This window comes from Ranitomeya imitator, chromosome 4, assembly GCF_032444005.1.
Source record: "Ranitomeya imitator isolate aRanImi1 chromosome 4, aRanImi1.pri, whole genome shotgun sequence".
In the NCBI taxonomy this organism is placed as follows: Eukaryota; Metazoa; Chordata; class Amphibia; order Anura; family Dendrobatidae; genus Ranitomeya; species Ranitomeya imitator.
The window spans coordinates 7,731,284-7,750,753 of record NC_091285.1 but is presented as its reverse complement, the minus strand read 5'-3'; the positions used below and the strand labels follow the sequence as shown (position 1 = coordinate 7,750,753).

At 43.1% G+C, this 19,470-nt stretch overlaps 1 protein-coding gene across 1 annotated transcript in view; it reads left to right on the top strand.

Annotated features, from left to right (window-relative positions):
* Positions 1 to 19,470, top strand: part of LOC138674972 (zinc finger CCCH-type antiviral protein 1-like) — an 81,878-nt gene that overhangs the window by 30,578 nt on the left and 31,830 nt on the right. The window contains exons 3-9 of the mRNA XM_069762861.1: positions 4,623 to 4,818; positions 8,814 to 10,055; positions 10,599 to 10,673; positions 10,754 to 10,877; positions 11,026 to 11,188; positions 11,435 to 11,555; positions 12,751 to 12,847. Coding sequence (XP_069618962.1) covers positions 4,623 to 4,818; positions 8,814 to 10,055; positions 10,599 to 10,673; positions 10,754 to 10,877; positions 11,026 to 11,188; positions 11,435 to 11,555; positions 12,751 to 12,847 — 2,018 coding nt within the window. The remainder of the gene's footprint in view (positions 1 to 4,622; positions 4,819 to 8,813; positions 10,056 to 10,598; positions 10,674 to 10,753; positions 10,878 to 11,025; positions 11,189 to 11,434; positions 11,556 to 12,750; positions 12,848 to 19,470) is intronic.

The following is a 19,470-nucleotide window of genomic DNA, read 5'->3' as shown; positions in this document are numbered from 1 at the left end:
TATAACTACTATAATACTGCCCCCTATGTACAAGAATATAACTACTATAATACTGCCCCTATGTACAAGAATATAACTACTATAATACTGCCCCTATGTACAAGAATATAACTACTATAATACTGCCCCTATGTACAAGAATATAACTACTATAATACTGCCCCCTATATACAAGAATATAACTACTATAATACTGCCCCTATGTACAAGAATATAACTACTATAATACTGCCCCCTATGTACAAGAATATAACTACTATAATACTGCTCCTATGTACAAGAATATAACTACTATAATACTGCTCCTATGTACAAGAATATAACTACTATAATACTGCTCCCTATGTACAAGAATATAACTACTATAATACTGCCCCCTATGTACAAGAATATAACTACTATAATACTGCCCCTATATACAAGACATAAAGGCTACGGCACAGAAAGATTAAAATGTATATATTTTTATTAGCAAATATTCATATTATAAAATCTTACATAAAAAAAACAAGACAAGGAAGTTTCAAAAAATTGAAATAACTGATGGTCACCTATGTAAGAATTAAGCTATACAGGGGATATATGATGAATACAAAAAAATAATATATTTAATGATAGGTAAAAATACATATATCAATAGAAAAAAACCCTAATGAAATCTCCAACGCCAGTATAGATATAATGCATCATACAAAAAATTGATAACCAATGAAAAATGTCCTGCAGACCTTAATGATGGTAAAAAGACTTGTTTAAATATAAAGTGATAAATAGTGCTGTGCAAAATGGAAAAGAGGCATATGGTTGTAAAATAGCAGCAATGGCAACCAATGGGGGCGTTTGAGGAAGCCAGTAGGCGAAACGGCGCTGTCGGGGTCACTGAGGGTCTTCCCTATGTAAGTAATAGCATTCATTTGCGGGGATACACTTTCATATCTGTATATCTGTATACTTCTTATTTGTACTTTAGATCTTAACCCTTTTGCTGCTTATTGGTACGTATAGTTGTCTAGCACAGTGCACTTTCTATGGCGCCGTACAAACAGTGCTAGTTTATAACTTTATACCTCTGCACTATAAATCTTTACGCTTTGTTTCTTTGGCCGGATTGCAATATGCATAGTTACACAGCATTAAGCATTTTACTTTATGCTATTTGCTTCGGCTGTTAGTTTTTATTTTCATGCTTATGTACCTTAAACCTTAGACTTTATACCTCTCTTACTGCCAATTGTAGTGCAATCTGCATAGTTGTATAAGCACAGAGCACTTTATGTAGTGCCAGTTGCCATTGCTGCTATTTTACAACCATATGCCTCTTTTCCATTTTGCACAGCACTATTTATCACTTTATATTTAAACAAGTCTTTTTACCATCATTAAGGTCTGCAGGACATTTTTCATTGCTTATCAATTTTTTTGTATGATGCATTATATCTATACTGGCATTGGAGATTTCATTAGGGTTTTTTTCTATTGATATATGTATTTTTACCTATCATTAAATATATTATTTTTTGTATTCATCATATATCCCCTGTATAGCTTAATTCTTACATAGGTGACCATCAGTTATTTCCATTTTTTGAAACTTCCTTGTCTTGTTTTTTTTATGTAAGATTTTATAATATGAATTTTTGCTAATAAAAATATATACATTTTAATCTTTCTGTGCCGTAGCCTTTATGTTTTGCTAGTTATCTACCTGGCAAATGTGTGTTGATTACATTGATTGGAGGTGGCCTTTCCACTACAGGACATTTTGTGGTACCCTATATACAAGAATATAACTACTATAATACTGCCCCCTATGTACAAGAATATAACTACTATAATACTGCTCCTATGTACAATAATATAACTACTATAATACTGCCCCCTATGTACAAGAATATAACTACTATAATACTGCCCCCTATGTACAAGAATATAACTACTATAATACTGCTCCTATGTACAGGAATATAACTGCTATAATACTGCTCCTATGTACAAGAATATAACTACTATAATACTGCCCCTATGTACAAGAATATAACTACTATAATACTGCTCCTATGTACAAGAATATAACTACTATAATACTGCCCCTATGTACAAGAATATAACTACCATAATACTGCTCCTATGTACAAGAATATAACTGCTATAATACTGTCCCTATGTACAAAAATATAACTACTATAATACTGCCCCCTATGTACAAGAATATAACTACCATAATACTGCTCCTATGTACAAGAATATAACTGCTATAATACTGCCCCTATGTACAGGAATATAACTACTATAATACTGCTGCTATGTACAGGAATATAACTACTATAATACTGCTCCTATGTACAACAATATAACTACTATAATACTGCTCCTATGTACAGGAATATAACTACTATAATACTGCTCCTATGTACAAGAATATAACTACTATAATACTGCCCCCTATGTACAAGAATATAACTACTATAATACTGCTCCTATGTACAAGAATATAACTACTATAATACTGCCCCCTATGTACAAGAATATAACTACTATAATACTGCTCCTATGTACAGGAATATAACTACTATAATACTGCTCCTATGTACAAGAATATAACTACTATAATACTGCCCCCTATGTACAAGAATATAACTACTATAATACTGCCCCCTATGTACAAGAATATAACTGCTATGACACTGCCCCTATGTACAAGAATATAACTACTATAATACTGTCCCTATGTACAAGAATATAACTACTATAATACTTCCCCTATGTACAAGAATATAACTACTATAATACTGCTCCTATGTACAGGAATATAACTACTATAATACTGCTCCTATGTACAAGAATATAACTACTATAATACTGCCCCCTATGTACAAGAATATAACTACTATAATACTGCCCCCTATGTACAAGAATATAACTGCTATAACACTGCCCCTATGTACAAGAATATAACTACTATAATACTGTCCCTATGTACAAGAATATAACTACTATAATACTGCTCCTATGTACAAGAATATAACTACTATAATACTGCCCCTATGTACAAGAATATAACTACTATAATACTGCCCCTATGTACAAGAATATAACTACTATAATACTGCCCCCTATGTACAAGAATATAACTACTATAATACTGCTCCTATGTACAAGAATATAACTACTATAATACTGCTCCTATGTACAAGAATATAACTACTATAATACTGCTCCTATGTACAAGAATATAACTACTATAATACTGCCCCCTATGTACAAGAATATAACTACTATAATACTGCCGCTATGCACAGAATATAACTACAATAATACTGCTCCTATGTACAAGAATATAACTACTATAATACTGCTCCTATGTACAAGAATATAACTACTATAATACTGCTCCTATATACAGTATAAGAATATAACTACTATAATATTGCCCCTATATACAAGAATATAACTACTATAATACTGCCCCTATGTACAAGAATATAACTACTATAATACTGCTCCTATGTACAAGAATATAATTACTATAATACTGCTCCTATGTACAAGAATATAACTACTATAATACTGCTCTTATGTACAAGAATATAACTACTATAATACTGCTCCTATGTACAAGAATATAACTACTATAATACTGCTCCTATGTACAAGAATATAATTACTATAATACTGCTCCTATGTACAAGAATATAACTACTATAATACTGCCCCTATGTACAAGAATATAACTACTATAATACTGCTCCTATGTACAAGAATATAATTACTATAATACTGCTCCTATGTACAAGAATATAATTACTATAATACTGCTCCTATGTACAAGAATATAACTACTATAATACTGCTCCTATGTACAAGAATATAATTACTATAATACTGCTCCTATGTACAAGAATATAACTACTATAATACTGCTCTTATGTACAAGAATATAACTACTATAATACTGCTCCTATGTACAAGAATATAACTACTATAATACTGCCCCTATGTACAGGAATATAACTACTATAATACTGCTCCTATGTACAGGAATATAACTACTATAATACTGCCCCTATGTACAAGAATATAACTACTATAATACTGCTCCTATGTACAAGAATATAACTACTATAATACTGCCCCTATGTACAGGAATATAACTACTATAATACTGCTCCTATGTACAGGAATATAACTACTATAATACTGCCCCTATGTACAAGAATATAACTACTATAATACTGCCCCTATATACAAGAATATAACTACTATAATACTGCTCCTATGTACAGGAATATAACTACTATAATACTGCCCCTATGTACAAGAATATAACTACTATAATACTGCCCCTATGTGCAAGAATATAACTACTATAATACTGCCCCTATGTGCAAGAATATAACTACTATAATACTGCCCCCTATACACAGTATAAGAATATAATTACTACAATACTTCCTAGAAAGACCATAAAACATATAAATCTTTCCTGGCCATTGTTTCAGTGTGTCGGTCTTATAGGCTGTGACCGTTGTGTTTGTTGTATACTTTGTCCTGTTATTGTGTGTTGTTGTCGCTCTAGTAAACGCTCTCACAATTTTCTTGATCTCTTTTCTGCTCGTTCTCAGATGTCTGCGGTTTCTATTAGGAATTTTCAGATGCTTTGTGACGTGAAACACAATGAACGTCTCAAGTTGTTTCATGAAGCTGTAACGATGGAGAACTCTGCTGCAGAAACTGATGGACGAGAAGCGAGAAATAGAAGGAATTCTGATGACGCTGCTCCGCAGAGCAAGTTACCGAGAATACAAGGAGACCCAGCAGGTGCGTCTGAGTATGTGCTCAGTATCAGGATCGGAGTCTCACATGCAGGGAGCGGATTTTCTTTTGGCATTTATAGGGCGGATTCACATTGAGCCGCACCTCTGGGTCGATCGCGGCAGGTTCCAGCATTAAACTCCCACCAATCAGCAAGTTACAGTTACACATGTTTTTTTATACACAATTATTTCCTTTGTGTGTTTTCGAACAACAGAAAAAAAGGCAAATAGGACATACAGTGGGGGAAATAAGTATTTGATCCCTTTCTGATTCTGTACGTTTGCCTACTGACAAAGACATGAACAGTCGATAATTTTAAGGGCAGGTTAATTTTAACATTGAGAGATAGAATATCAAAAATAAAATCCAGAAAATCACATTGTATAAATTATATACAATTATTTGCATTTTGCAGTGAGAAATAAGTATTTGATCCCTCTGGCAAACCAGACTTAATACTTGGTGGTAAAACCCTTGTTGGCAGGCCCAGCAGTCAGACGTTTCTTGTAGTTGATGATGAGGATTGCGCACATGTCAGGAGGAATTTTGCTCCACTCCTCTTTGCAGATCATCTCTAAATCATTAAGATTTTGAGGCCGTCGCTTGACAACTCGGAGCTTCAACTCCGTCCATAAGTTTTCTCTAGGATGAAGGTCTGGAGACTGGCTAGGCTGTTGTGAATTCTGTGGCAGAGCTCCCTCTTGTGGTCACAAGTGATTCTTCGGCTGGTTCTCTCTGTGAGCTTCCGTTGGTGGAGGAAAGTGGTACTGCGGCTTCTGAGTTTCCTTCCTCAGGTGATATTGTGAAGTCGTTAGGTGCTCCTCTATTTAACTCCACCTAGTGCTTTGATCCTGGCTTCCAGTCAATGTTCTAGTATTGGACCTGTTTCCTCCTGGATCGTTCCTGTGGCCTGCTGCTCTGCATAGCTAAGTTCCTCTTTGCTATTTGTTTGCTGTTTTTTTTCTGTCCAGCTTGTCAATTTGTTTTTTTCTGCTTGCTGGAAGCTCTGGGACGCAGAGGGTGTACCTCCGTGCCGTTAGTTCGGTACGGAGGGTCTTTTTGCCCCCTTTGCCTGGTTTTTGTAGGGTTTTGTGTTGACCGCAAAGTTACCTTTCCTATCCTCGCTCTGTTCATAAAGTTGGGCCTCACTTTGCTAAGTCTATTTCATCTCTACGTTTGTCTTTTCATCTTAACTCACAGTCATTATATGTGGGGGCTGCCTTTTCCTTTGGGGTATTTCTCTGAGGCAAGGTAGGCTTATTTTCTATCTTCAGGCTAGCTAGTTTCTCAGGCCGTGCCGAGTTGCATAGGACTGGTCAGGAGCGCTCCACGGCTACCTCTAGTGTGGTTGGAGAGGATTAGGGATTGCGGTCAGCAGAGTTCCCACGTCTCAGAGCTCGTTCTATGTTTTTGGGTTATTGTCAGGTCACTGTATGTGCTCTGATCGCTATGTCCATTGTGGTTCTGAATTACCAAATCATAACAGGTGGCTTATCCACCATCCAAACTATCCTGCATTAAAAACTTTCATAATTATTATTATTATTATTATTATTATTATTAGTATTTATTTATATAGCACCATTCCATGGTGCTGTACATGAGCAGAGGTTACATACAGGGTTATAAATATCGTTAGCAGTAAGCAAATTTACAATGACAGACTGGAACAGAGGGGAGAGGACCCTGTCCTTGCAGACTTATAATGGGGAAGAGACAGGAGGTCGGTGTGCTGCAGCACTGGTGGTGGTGAGGTGGCAGCTCTGGTGGTTGGTGAGGCGGAAGCTCGGGTGGTTGGTGAGGCGGCAGCTCTGGTGGTGGCGATGCGGCAGCTCGGGTGGTTGGTGACGTGGTAGCAGCTCGGGTGGTTGGTGGGGCGGCAGCTCGGGTGGTTGGTGAGGCGGCAGCTCGGGTGGTTGGTGGGGCGGCAGCTCGGGTGGTTGGTGAGGCAGCAGCTCGGGTGGTGGTGAGGCGGCAGCTCGGGTGGTTGGTGAGGCGGCAGCTCGGGTGGTTGGTGAGGCGGCAGCTCGGGTGGTTGGTGAGGTGGCAGCTCGGGTGGCCGGTGACGTGGCGGCAGCTCGGGTGGCCGGTGACGTGGCGGTAGCTCCGGCGGTTGGTGAGGCGGCAGAATGATTATTGCAGGCTGTAGTCTTTCCTGAAGAGGTGGGTTTTCAGGTTCCGTCTGAAGGATCCAAGGGTGGTGGATAATCGGACGTGTTGAGGCATGGAATTCCAGAGGATGGGGGATATTCGGGAGAAATCTTGGAGGTGGTTGTGTGAGGAACGAATAAGTGTGGAGGAGAGGAGGAGGTCTTGGGAGGATCGGAGATTATGTGAGGGAAGATATTGGGAGATTAGTTCAGAGATGTAGGGTGGGGACAGGTTGTGGACGGCTTTGTAGATCAGTGTTAGTAGTTCGAACTGGATTCGTTGGGGAATGGGAGCCAGTGTAAGGATTTGCAGAGGGGAGAAGCAGGGGAGTAGCGAGGAGAGAGGTGGATTAGCCGGGCAGCAGAGTTGAGGACAGACTGGAGTAGTGCAAGGGAGTTAGCGGGGAGGCCACAGAGGAGGGTGTTGCAGTAAACGGGTGTTTCATCAACGGTTCTCTGCCATACACGTCCAGAGAGATTAGCTACAGTGCCATTAGTTGTAAACTTCTTGATTGTGTTGTGCTCCATGGACAAAGGAACATTAAGATCTCTGGAGATGGACTTGTAACCTTGAGATTGGTGATATTGTTCAACAATTTTGGTTCTCAAGTCCTCAAACAGTTCTCTTCTCCTCTTTCGGTTCTCCATTCTTAGTGTGGCGCACACACAGACACACAATGCAAAAATAGTACACTTCTCCCCTTTTTATCTGGTTTCAGGTGTGATTTTCGTATCACCCACACCTGTTACTTGCCACAGGTGAGTGTGAACGAGCATCACATACTTGAAACAAAGTTATTTACAAACAATTTTGAAAAGGCTCCAACAATTTTGTCCAGACCATTTTAGGGGGTTTTGTGTGAAATTATGTCCACTTTGCCTTTTTTTTCTCTGTTTTTTTTTTTCCTGTTTCAATACACACAAGTGAAATAAACATCATGTGTATAACGAAATATGGGGAAATGTGATAATGTTCTAGGAGAAATAGTTCATTTTCTGGAACAATTTCCAGGGTGCCAACACTTTTTGGCCATGACTGTTTATCGCATATCCTGGACAATATTGACAATAAATCCATCACATTGTCTGCATTGTTCCTTATAGTCACTGCAAATAGAAAACAACACTTTGCTGAAAAGCGTAACAAAAGCAAGAATCACATTTCAGGGGAAAAATGAAAGCGTGTAGAAACCTATTAATGAAAAGTTGTGTTACACGGAATCTATTGGATTCTCCAACTTGGCATGGGGTGTCCGAAGGCTAAGAGCCACCAAAGTCACCGCTTTGCCTTATATGCTGTATGGAGAAAAGGACTGGGGCGCGCATCGTAATCTTCAATTCCAATTCCCCATTCAGTCCCATTGTCCATAATGTTCCCAGTCTATAGCATGATGCGGCCACATCTCTCCCCGGTATATTATATACAGAGGGGGGGCCGAACTCTAAGTCCTTGTTCACAGCAACGTGGCTGATGTACTGGTTCTCGCTGAAGAGAGCAGCTGAGTTTGGGGTCTTCTGGGCAATGTTCCACAAGAGAAGCAGATTAGAAGCTTGTACCCCGTCCTGATGCTGCTAATTGCTGGTTCCTCCGGTTGTCCTGCGTTCTGCAGAACTTCCATATAACGGAGGGAAGCCTGGTGCGAGACTAAGCACAGGACTCAGCAGAGAGGTCTGTGAGCAGGACATGGTGAGGGGAGAACTTAGCACAGATGAGTATACGTTTTTTACAGGCTTTTTTAACCCAAATGTAATCTTGACCCTCCAATTATTTTACTTTCGGATCGAATTGCTGGGTACTTACCCTAAGTGTATTCATGACCAATAATATGTCTGTAATTTCACCAACAGGAACGCCAGCGGGACTTATGTCTTCTACCATATCTGCTTTCCAGCCAAATCCAATTACTACACCATTGACCACTGCAAGTCCAGTAGATACTTCACCAGTTAATGTTCCTATGATTGGTCCATCAGTTTCCCAAGCAAAACCAGTCCCATTACAGTTGGTGGACTTACCCAATACTCCACCAATGGCATATACTATACCAAGCAAATTGGTTGATTCTGTTTCTCCATCTGTTCCTCTAAAGAAACAAATGACCACTTCAAGCATATTGGAACTGCAACCATTTGTTACCATCACAAAACCAAACACCCAACCAGCAGCCGATCCTTTCACTGCTCCATCATCTTATATCAAATTGCCTAATTCTCCCACAAAAGGTTCAGCTGTTCCTCTAAAGACAGCAGTGACTACCCCCATGACAAGCCCATCCAGCCCACAATCAATTGGCTTTTTATCTTCTATCCCACGTGTAGATGTTTCAAAGCCGACTACTGCACCAGTGACCATCACAGGACCAGATAATGCTCAACAAGCTAAAGCTTCAGTGAATGGACCATCAGTTTCCCAAGCAAAACCAGTGCCAGTGGTGAAGGTTCCAGCGATGGCATCAACCAGACCTCAATCAACTGTTTACTTCATGAAATCTAGTGCCTGCCCTAAAGCAAGGACTTCCAGGGTTCCATCATCATGTACCACAGTGGTTAATTCTCTTACAAAAAGTCTATCTTGTCCTTTAGAGACACCAACAGTCACCTTCATTGCAAGTTCATCCAACCCTCAACCAGCTGGCCCTTCATCTTCTATCACAAGTTTATCTGTTTTTCAGCCTAAACCAGCAACTTCACCCGTGACCTTCACAGGACCAGCTAATGCTTCACCAGTTATTGATCCACTGAATGGTCCATCAGTTTCTCAAGCAAAACCAGACCCAGTGGAGAACGTATCAAATGTTTCACCAATGTTATATACCAAACGAAGAAGATTGCTTGATTCTCTTTATACAGGTCCATCTATTCCTCTGAAGAAACCAGTGACCTCCTCTACTACAAGCCCATCCATCCGTCAATCAGTTTTTACCTTCATGAACCCCAGTACCGCTCCGGCAGCCGATCCTTCCACTGCTCCATCATCCGGTACCACACTCAATAATTCTCCTACGAAAGGTCCACCTGTTCCTCTGCAGAATCGAGTAGACTCAATGGTCCGGTCACAGACGCCGGTTCCACCCATATGTCCGGTTCCAGGTATGACTGGTAATCATAACTATTGTTTCAAAGGTTACATCTATAGTAACAGAAATTGATAATTGTCACATTCACAACTATCCCTGGTGAATCCCAGACTTTTGACCGCTCCTGGCTTATTCTCCATATAGATAATTATATACTTAGACCCTATCACCTGCTAGTTGCCGATTTTCTACTCCGTCTGGTGAATTGTATCGTGAGAGATGTAGGTTTTTTTCTTTGCAGCTCCGGATGTGATTGGAGGAAAGTTTTGTATGGTAAGATGACTATAAGACCAGTAAAGGATTAGGGTTAACATGGTGCCCAGTGGTGAAGGTCTACCGCGTCCTTCTAGGACTTCCTTACTCCCATGGTCTCCTCATCTGTCCATGTTGGGTGCAGGATGACTGCAGACGCGTCGGTGCACAGAGCTCAGGTCTGACTTGTCGCAGATCTTAAAATTACTTCAAAAAGCCATAAGATCTTTTTAGAGAGTAGCGAGTCGATAACCTTATAGATGACCCATTAAAAAAAATGTTATTTTGTTTTATTTTTTTGTAGTTTCTTCTCCCGCTAAGCCTCACAAAGTCCCGGAGATCTGTCTTTCTAGTCTTTGGAAATATTGCAACCTAGGAAGTAAGTGACCCCCCGGGGAAGGGATTATTGGATTTGGGTTTGGATATTGCAGGTAACGGAGGGTTCTTTTTTAATTACAGGACGTTGCCCGGACATGCATTATTACCTGCCGTACTGCTGGCAGATTTACAAAGGAACCACCTGGGAAGATGTTCCCAACATGGAGGAGATTGAGAAAAGTTACTGCGACCCAATGGTTGACAGGTACAAGTCATCCAGAACCGAGTGTTAGATGATAATTTGTGTATCCAAACTAGTGGGATTTTGCTCTGGGTCCCACCTTCTATGTAAGATAGATTACTTTAGGGGGTAGGGCATCACCTGGTAACTTCTTCCCACTCTTCCTTTGCAGCGTTCCTCTGATTGACTTTCTGACCATGAGATCTGGCGGGCTCCGCGTTCGTCGTCTCTCCACCGTATCATCGGTCGTAAAGCCGTCTGAATATGTCCTGACCACTGAGTGGCTGTGGTACTGGAGGGATGAATATGACAGCTGGATACAATATGGCCAATCTGTAAGTGGGCAATTAATAAAGTGTGATCCTCAGGGGCGGAGCTGTAGAGGATGCAGAGTTTATGGTTATTCCTGGCACTAGAGGCTATGTGGCCAAAAAGGTCTTTAAGCTCTACGTGAGGAGACCAATTCTACAAATTAAATGTGATAGTTGGGTTACCTTTTATAGATATTGGGGGTGGCCATTGGTAAAAATCAGAACTGACCGGAGAATTACATATTTTCTACCGATGTTCTGTTTATCTAGAATGCGAATAGCACGATCGTCACCATCTCATCCTCAGATCTGGAGAACGTATATCTTGCCAATGGCAATGCTGTCATTCCTTTTTCTACTGGTGAAAACGACTATGAGATCAACTTCCGAGGTATAAAGGATAATGTGGGGATAAGTGTCATTTTTACTAATGTTGACTCCAGAAGGGCCACAATGCTTAGGGAACGACCCAAACGCCTTTGGCATCAGCCCCAATAATGTCCTGTACTGACATGAGGTCAACGTTAACCTTTGGGATATGAGGTTCTCCGGGATATGAGGTCAACATTAACCTTTGGGATATGAGGTTCTCCGGGATATGAGGTTCTCCAGGATAGTAGGTTCTCCAGGATATGAGGTTCTCTGGGATATGAGGTTCTCCGGGATATGAGGTTCTCCGGGATATGAGGTTCTCCAGGATATGAGGTTCTCTGGGATATGAGGTTCTCCGGGATATGAGGTTCTCCGGGATATGAGGTTCTCTGGGATATGAGGTTCTCCGGGATATGAGGTTCTCCGGGATAGTAGGTTCTCCGGGATATGAGGTTCTCTGGGATATGAGGTTCTCCGGGATATGAGGTTCTCTGGGATATGAGGTTCTCCGGGATATGAGGTTCTCCGGGATATGAGGTTCTCCAGGATAGTAGGTTCTCCAGGATATGAGGTTCTCTGGGATAGTAGGTTCTCCGGGATATGAGGTTCTCCGGGATATGAGGTTCTCCGGGATATGAGGTTCTCTGGGATAGTAGGTTCTCCGGGATATGAGGTTTTCCGGGATATGAGGTTCTCCGGGATATGAGGTTCTCTGGGATATGAGGTTCTCTGGGATAGTAGGTTCTCTGGGATATGAGGTTCTCCGGGATATGAGGTTCTCTGGGATATGAGGTTCTCCAGGATAGTAGGTTCTCCAGGATATGAGGTTCTCTGGGATAGTAGGTTCTCCAGGATATGAGGTTTTCCGGGATATGAGGTTCTCCGGGATATGAGGTTCTCTGGGATATGAGGTTCTCCGGGATATGAGGTTCTCCTGGATATGAGGTTCTCCGGGATATGAGGTTCTCCAGGATAGTAGGTTCTCCGGGATATGAGGTTCTCTGAGATAGTAGGTTCTCCGGGATATGAGGTTCTCCGGGATATGAAGTTCTCCGGGATATGAGGTTCTCCTGGATAGTAGGTTCTCTGGGATATGAGGTTCTCCGGGATATGAGGTTCTCCGGGATATGAGGTTCTCCGGGATAGTAGGTTCTCCGGGATATGAGGTTCTCCGGGATAGTAGATTCTCCTTTAACAATTGCTTAGTTTTATAGATATGAAGCAGAAGAACATTGTGTACGAGACAGAGAGAGACGTGCGCAGGAGGCCGAAATATCTGAGCTTTGATGATGTGAAATTATTGAAAGGAAGGTAAAGTCATCCCATATCATAACAGATGGAGACATAGTAGAGATTAATGACTCTTCTGAAATTCAAATTCACCAATGTTGCTCAATTTGTCTAATTGCTCTGTATAGATGTGTGTAACACTCTGAGGTGTCCAAGGACTGCACCCAACCTCTTTGCAAACTCTTTAGTACAAACACGATTATTAATATTAAAAAAATATTTTTTTTAAGAGCAGACACAGGCGGTGTACATAGAAGTACATAGAAGAAGCCACAGTGGTCCAAAAATTATCCCTTCCTGTGGACTAGCAAAAGGTTTTGTGTCTATAAACTGTAGAAGCAATTGCTTGTCTTCTTTTAGCCTTGAAAAAAAATATTAATTCTGCCTTGTTTAGGGAGTAGCAACAGGTTTGGTGTTTGTTCGGAAAGTGAATAATGGACAAGCAGCAGTTTATAGAGAGTTTGACCCATGACAAGCAAAGAATTTTTATTATTTTAGCAGTAACTAAATTATTTTTTTTCCTTTTTGGCACCAGAAATAAGCTATCTGTTTGGTACTGTAGGAAGGAAAAGTATATAGAGGAGCTGAGAGGAGTGATGAACTGTAGGAGAGGATTATATATGGAGGAGCTGAGAGGAGTGATGAACTGCAGGATGGGGCTGTATATAGAGGAGCTGGGAGGAGTGATGAACTGCAGGATGCGGCTGTATATAGAGGAGCTGGGAGGAGTGATGAACTGCAGGATGGGGCTGTATATAGAGGAGCTGGGAGGAGTGATGAACTGCAGGATGGGGCTGTATATAGAGGAGCTGAGAGGAGTGATGATCTGCAGGATGGGGCTGTATATAGAGGAGCTGGGAGGAGTGATGAACTGCAGGATGGGGCTGTATATAGAGGAGCTGGGAGGAGTGATGAACTGCAGGATGGGGCTGTATATAGAGGAGCTGGGAGGAGTGATGAACTGTAGGAGAGGATTATATATGGAGGGAACGATGACAGGCGATGTACATGATGTGACTGTATAAATTAGCTAAAAGGAGTGATATGCTGCAGGAGACGTTTAGAGGAAATATATACTACAGGTATAAACTCCCAGATAGTAGGATGCGAGGTATAATGATGTACTGCATGATGGAGCTGTATACAGAGGAGCTGAGAGGAGTGATGAACTGCAGGATGGGGCTGTATATAGAGGAGCTGAGAGGAGTGATGAACTGCAGGATGGGGCTGTATATAGAGGAGCTGAGAGGAGTGATGAACTGCAGGATGGGGCTGTATATAGAGGAGCTGGGAGGAGTGATGAACTGCAGGATGGGGCTGTATATAGAGGAGCTGAGAGGAGTGATGAACTGCATGATGGAGCTGTATACAGAGGAGCTGAGAGGAGTGATGAACTGCAGGATGGGGCTGTATATAGAGGAGCTGAGAGGAGTGATGAAAAGCAGGATGGGGCTGTATATAGAGGAGCTGAGAGGAGTGATGAACTGCAGGATGGGGCTGTATATAGAGGAGCTGGGAGGAGTGATGAACTGCAGGATGGGGCTGTATATGGAGGAGCTGAGAGGAGTGATGAAATGCAGGATGCGGCTGTATATAGAGGAGCTGGGAGGAGTGATGAACTGCAGGATGGGGCTGTATATAGAGGAGCTGGGAGGAGTGATGAACTGCAGGATGGGGCTGTATATAGAGGAGCTGAGAGGAGTGATGATCTGCAGGATGGGGCTGTATATAGAGGAGCTGGGAGGAGTGATGAACTGCAGGATGGGGCTGTATATAGAGGAGCTGGGAGGAGTGATGAACTGCAGGATGGAGCTGTATATAGAGGAGCTGAGAGGAGTGATGAACTGCAGGATGGGGCTGTATATAGAGGAGCTGGGAGGAGTGATGAACTGCAGGATGGGGCTGTATATAGAGGAGCTGGGAGGAGTGATGAACTGCAGGATGGGGCTGTATATAGAGGAGCTGGGAGGAGTGATGAACTGCAGGATGGGGCTGTATATGGAGGAGCTGAGAGGAGTGATGAACTGCAGGATGCGGCTGTATATAGAGGAGCTGGAAGGAGTGATGAACTGCAGGATGGGACTGTATATAGAGGAGCTGAGAGGAGTGATGAACTGCAGGATGGGGCTGTATATAGAGGAGCTGGGAGGAGTGATGAACTGCAGGATGGGGCTGTATATAGAGGAGCTGAGAGGAGTGATGAACTGCAGGATGGGGCTGTATACAGAGGAGCTGAGAGGAGTGATGAACTGCAGGATGGGGCTGTATATAGAGGAGCTGAGAGGAGTGATGAACTGCAGGATGGGGCTGTATATAGAGGAGCTGGGAGGAGTGATGAACTGCAGGATGGGGCTGTATATGGAGGAGCTGAGAGGAGTGATGAACTGCAGGATGCGGCTGTATATAGAGGAGCTGAGAGGAGTGATGAACTGCAGGATGGGGCTGTATATAGAGGAGCTGGGAGGAGTGATGAACTGCAGGATGGGGCTGTATATAGAGGAGCTGAGAGGAGTGATGATCTGCAGGATGGGGCTGTATATAGAGGAGCTGGGAGGAGTGATGAACTGCAGGATGGGGCTGTATATAGAGGAGCTGGTAGGAGTGATGAACTGCAGGATGGGGCTGTATATAGAGGAGCTGGGAGGAGTGATGAACTGCAGGATGGGGCTGTATACAGAGGAGCTGAGAGGAGTGATGAACTGCAGGATGGGGCTGTATATAGAGGAGCTGGGAGGAGTGATGAACTGCAGGATGGAGCTGTATACAGAGGAGCTGAGAGGAGTGATGAACTGCAGGATGGGGCTGTATATAGAGGAGCTGAGAGGAGTGATGAACTGCAGGATGGGGCTGTATATAGAGGAGCTGAGAGGAGTGATGAACTGCGGGATGGGGCTGTATATAGAGGAGCTGGGAGGAGTGATGAACTGCAGGATGGGGCTGTATATAGAGGAGCTGAGAGGAGTGATGATCTGCAGGATGGGGCTGTATATAGAGGAGCTGGGAGGAGTGATGAACTGCAGGATGGGGCTGTATATAGAGGAGCTGGGAGGAGTGATGAACTGCAGGATGGGGCTGTATATAGAGGAGCTGGGAGGAGTGATGAACTGCAGGATGGGGCTGTATATAGAGGAGCTGGGAGGAGTGATGAACTGCAGGATGGGGCTGTATATAGAGGAGCTGGGAGGAGTGATGAACTGCAGGATGGGACTGTATATAGAGGAGCTGGGAGGAGTGATGAACTGCAGGATGGGGCTGTATACAGAGGAGCTGAGAGGAGTGATGAACTGCAGGATGGGGCTGTATATAGAGGAGCTGGGAGGAGTGATGAACTGCAGGATGGGGCTGTATATAGAGGAGCTGGGAGGAGTGATGAACTGCAGGATGGAGCTGTATACAGAGGAGCTGAGAGGAGTGATGAACTGCAGGATGGGGCTGTATATAGAGGAGCTGAGAGGAGTGATGAACTGCAGGATGGGGCTGTATACACTGTGTTCCAAATTATTATGCAAATAATATTTCCTCATATTTTCTCTAAATTACCTATCTGAATTGCAGTCATTGTTATTTTCCAGTCATCTACTATTCTAGTATAATTGCAATGTTGTGGAACAAACTGCCTATGAAAACAGTATCTTTAAAAAAAAAATAAACACTCAAAATGCATGTTCCAAATTATTATGCACAGCAGAGTTTTCAACCTTTTTTATTTAATTTTGAACAAAAAAATGGTCAGTTGTGAAGTTATAAGCATTATCAGCTTATTACAAAATGAAATCAAACAGTTTTCAAGTGAAATCTTTATTCTAGGTGATGTTACATTTGCACATAGGACTCCTTGTTGGAAAGAAGCTTCTGAACTCTCTCGTCCATTGAATTTGTTAGTTTTTGGATAGTTTCTGCTTCAATTGTTTTGCATGTGGACAGAATACCCTCCCAGAGCTGTTGCTTAGATGTGAACTGCCTCCCGCCATCCTAGACACTCCTTTTGATGATGCTCCAGAGGTTCTCAATGGGGTTGAGGTCAGGGGAAGATGGTGGCCGCACCATGAGTTTGTCCTCTTTTATGCCCAGAGCAGCCAGAGATGCAGATGTGTTTTTTGCAGCATGAGACGGTGCATTATCATGCATGAAAATGATCTTGCTGCGGAAAGCACGGTTCTTCCTCTTGAACCATGGCAGGAAGTGTTGTTTTAGAGACTCCACGTAGATTATGGAGTTCATCTTTACCCCTTCAGGGATCATAAAGGGGCCGACAATCTCTCTCCCTATGATTCCAGCCCAAAACATTACTCCACCTCCTCCTTGTTGGCGTTTTCATGGGGTGTCCATCAACCAGCCATCCTCCACTCCATCCATCTGGACCATCGAGCGTTGCACGGCACTCATCGGTGAACACAACAGTTTGGAAGTCAGTCTTCATGTATCGTTTGGCCACTGGAGCCATTTCTGCTTGTGTGCAGTGGATAGAGGTGGTCGACAGGATCCGCACAGCTGCAAACCTCTGAAGGACCCTGCATCTTGTTGTTCTGGGGACATTGGAGGCACCAGCAGCTTCAAAAACTTGCCTGCTGCTATGACAAGGTATTTTTGCAGCTGCTTTTTTAACCTTACGCAATTGCCTGTTGGAAAGAGTCCTCAATTTTTCCTTATCAGCACGCAAACGTGTATGCTGGGAACCAGCTACATACTTCTTGATTGTGCAATGATCACGATGAAGTGTCTTGGCAATGTTGATTGTAGTCATGCCTTGACCTAAATACTCCACAATTTGTTGCTTCTCAGCAGCCGACACATCCTTTTTCTTTCCCATTTTGGCTAAAAATGTAGGCTGCTTAATAATGTGGAACAGCCCTCTTAAGTAGTCTTGCCTTTATTTGGACACAACGGCCAAACTAATGTGCACAGGTATCTGCAATTGCTTTCAGTGATATAAACAACCTTGACACACATCACCATCAATGAGTTTAAATGACAAACAAAAAATTCTAACCTTATCACCCCTAAACTCTTTGTGCATAATAATTTGGAACACAGTGTATAGAGGAGCTGAGAGGAGTGATGAACTGCAGGATGGGGCTGTATATAGAGGAGCTGGGAGGAGTGATGAACTGCAGGATGGGGCTGTATATAGAGGAGCTGAGAGGAGTGATGAACTGCAGGATGCGGCTGTATATAGAGGAGCTGGGAGGAGTGATGAACTGCAGGATGGGGCTGTATATGGAGGAGCTGAGAGGAGTGATGAACTGCAGGATGCGGCTGTATATAGAGGAGCTGGGAGGAGTGATGAACTGCAGGATGGGGCTGTATATAGAGGAGCTGGGAGGAGTGATGAACTGCAGGATGGGGCTGTATATGGAGGAGCTGAGAGGAGTGATGAACTGCAGGATGCGGCTGTATATAGAGGAGCTGGGAGGAGTGATGAACTGCAGGATGGGGCTGTATATGGAGGAGCTGAGAGGAGTGATGAACTGCAGGATGCGGCTGTATATAGAGGAGCTGGGAGGAGTGATGAACTGCAGGATGGGGCTGTATATGGAGGAGCTGAGAGGAGTGATGAACTGCAGGATGCGGCTGTATATAGAGGAGCTGGGAGGAGTGATGAACTGCAGGATGGGGCTGTATATGGAGGAGCTGAGAGGAGTGATGAACTGCAGGATGCGGCTGTATATAGAGGAGCTGGAAGGAGTGATGAACTGCAGGATGGGACTGTATATAGAGGAGCTGAGAGGAGTGATGAACTGCAGGATGGGGCTGTATATAGAGGAGCTGGGAGGAGTGATGAACTGCAGGATGGGGCTGTATACGGAGGAGCTGAGAGGAGTGATGAACTGCAGGATGGGGCTGTATATAGAGGAGCTGGGAGGAGTGATGAACTGCAGGATGGGGCTGTATATGGAGGAGCTGAGAGGAGTGATGAACTGCAGGATGGGGCTGTATATAGAGGAGCTGGGAGGAGTGATGAACTGCAGGATGGGGCTGTATATAGAGGAGCTGAGAGGAGTGATGAACTGCAGGATGGGGCTGTATACAGAGGAGCTGAGAGGAGTGATGAACTGCAGGATGGGGCTGTATATAGAGGAGCTGGGAGGAGTGATGAACTGCAGGATGGGACTGTATATAGAGGAGCTGAGAGGAGTGATGAACTGCAGGATGGGGCTGTAAATAGAGGAGCTGAGAGGAGTGATGAACTGCAGGATGGGGCTGTATATAGAGGAGCTGGGAGGAGTGATGAACTGCAGGATGGGGCTGTATATAGAGGAGCTGAGAGGAGTGATGAACTGCAGGATGGGGCTGTAAATAGAGGAGCTGAGAGGAGTGATGAACTGCAGGATGGGGCTGTATATAGAGGAGCTGGGAGGAGTGATGAACTGCAGGATGGGGCTGTATATAGAGGAGCTGGGAGGAGTGATGAACTGCAGGATGGGGCTGTATACAGAGGAGCTGAGAGGAGTGATGAACTGCAGGATTGGACTGTATATAGAGGAGCTGGGAGGAGTGATGAACTGCAGGATGGGGCTGTATACAGAGGAGCTGAGAGGAGTGATGAACTGCAGGATGGGGCTGTATATAGAGGAGCTGGGAGGAGTGATGAACTGCAGGATGGGGCTGTATATGGAGGAGCTGAGAGGAGTGATGAACTGCAG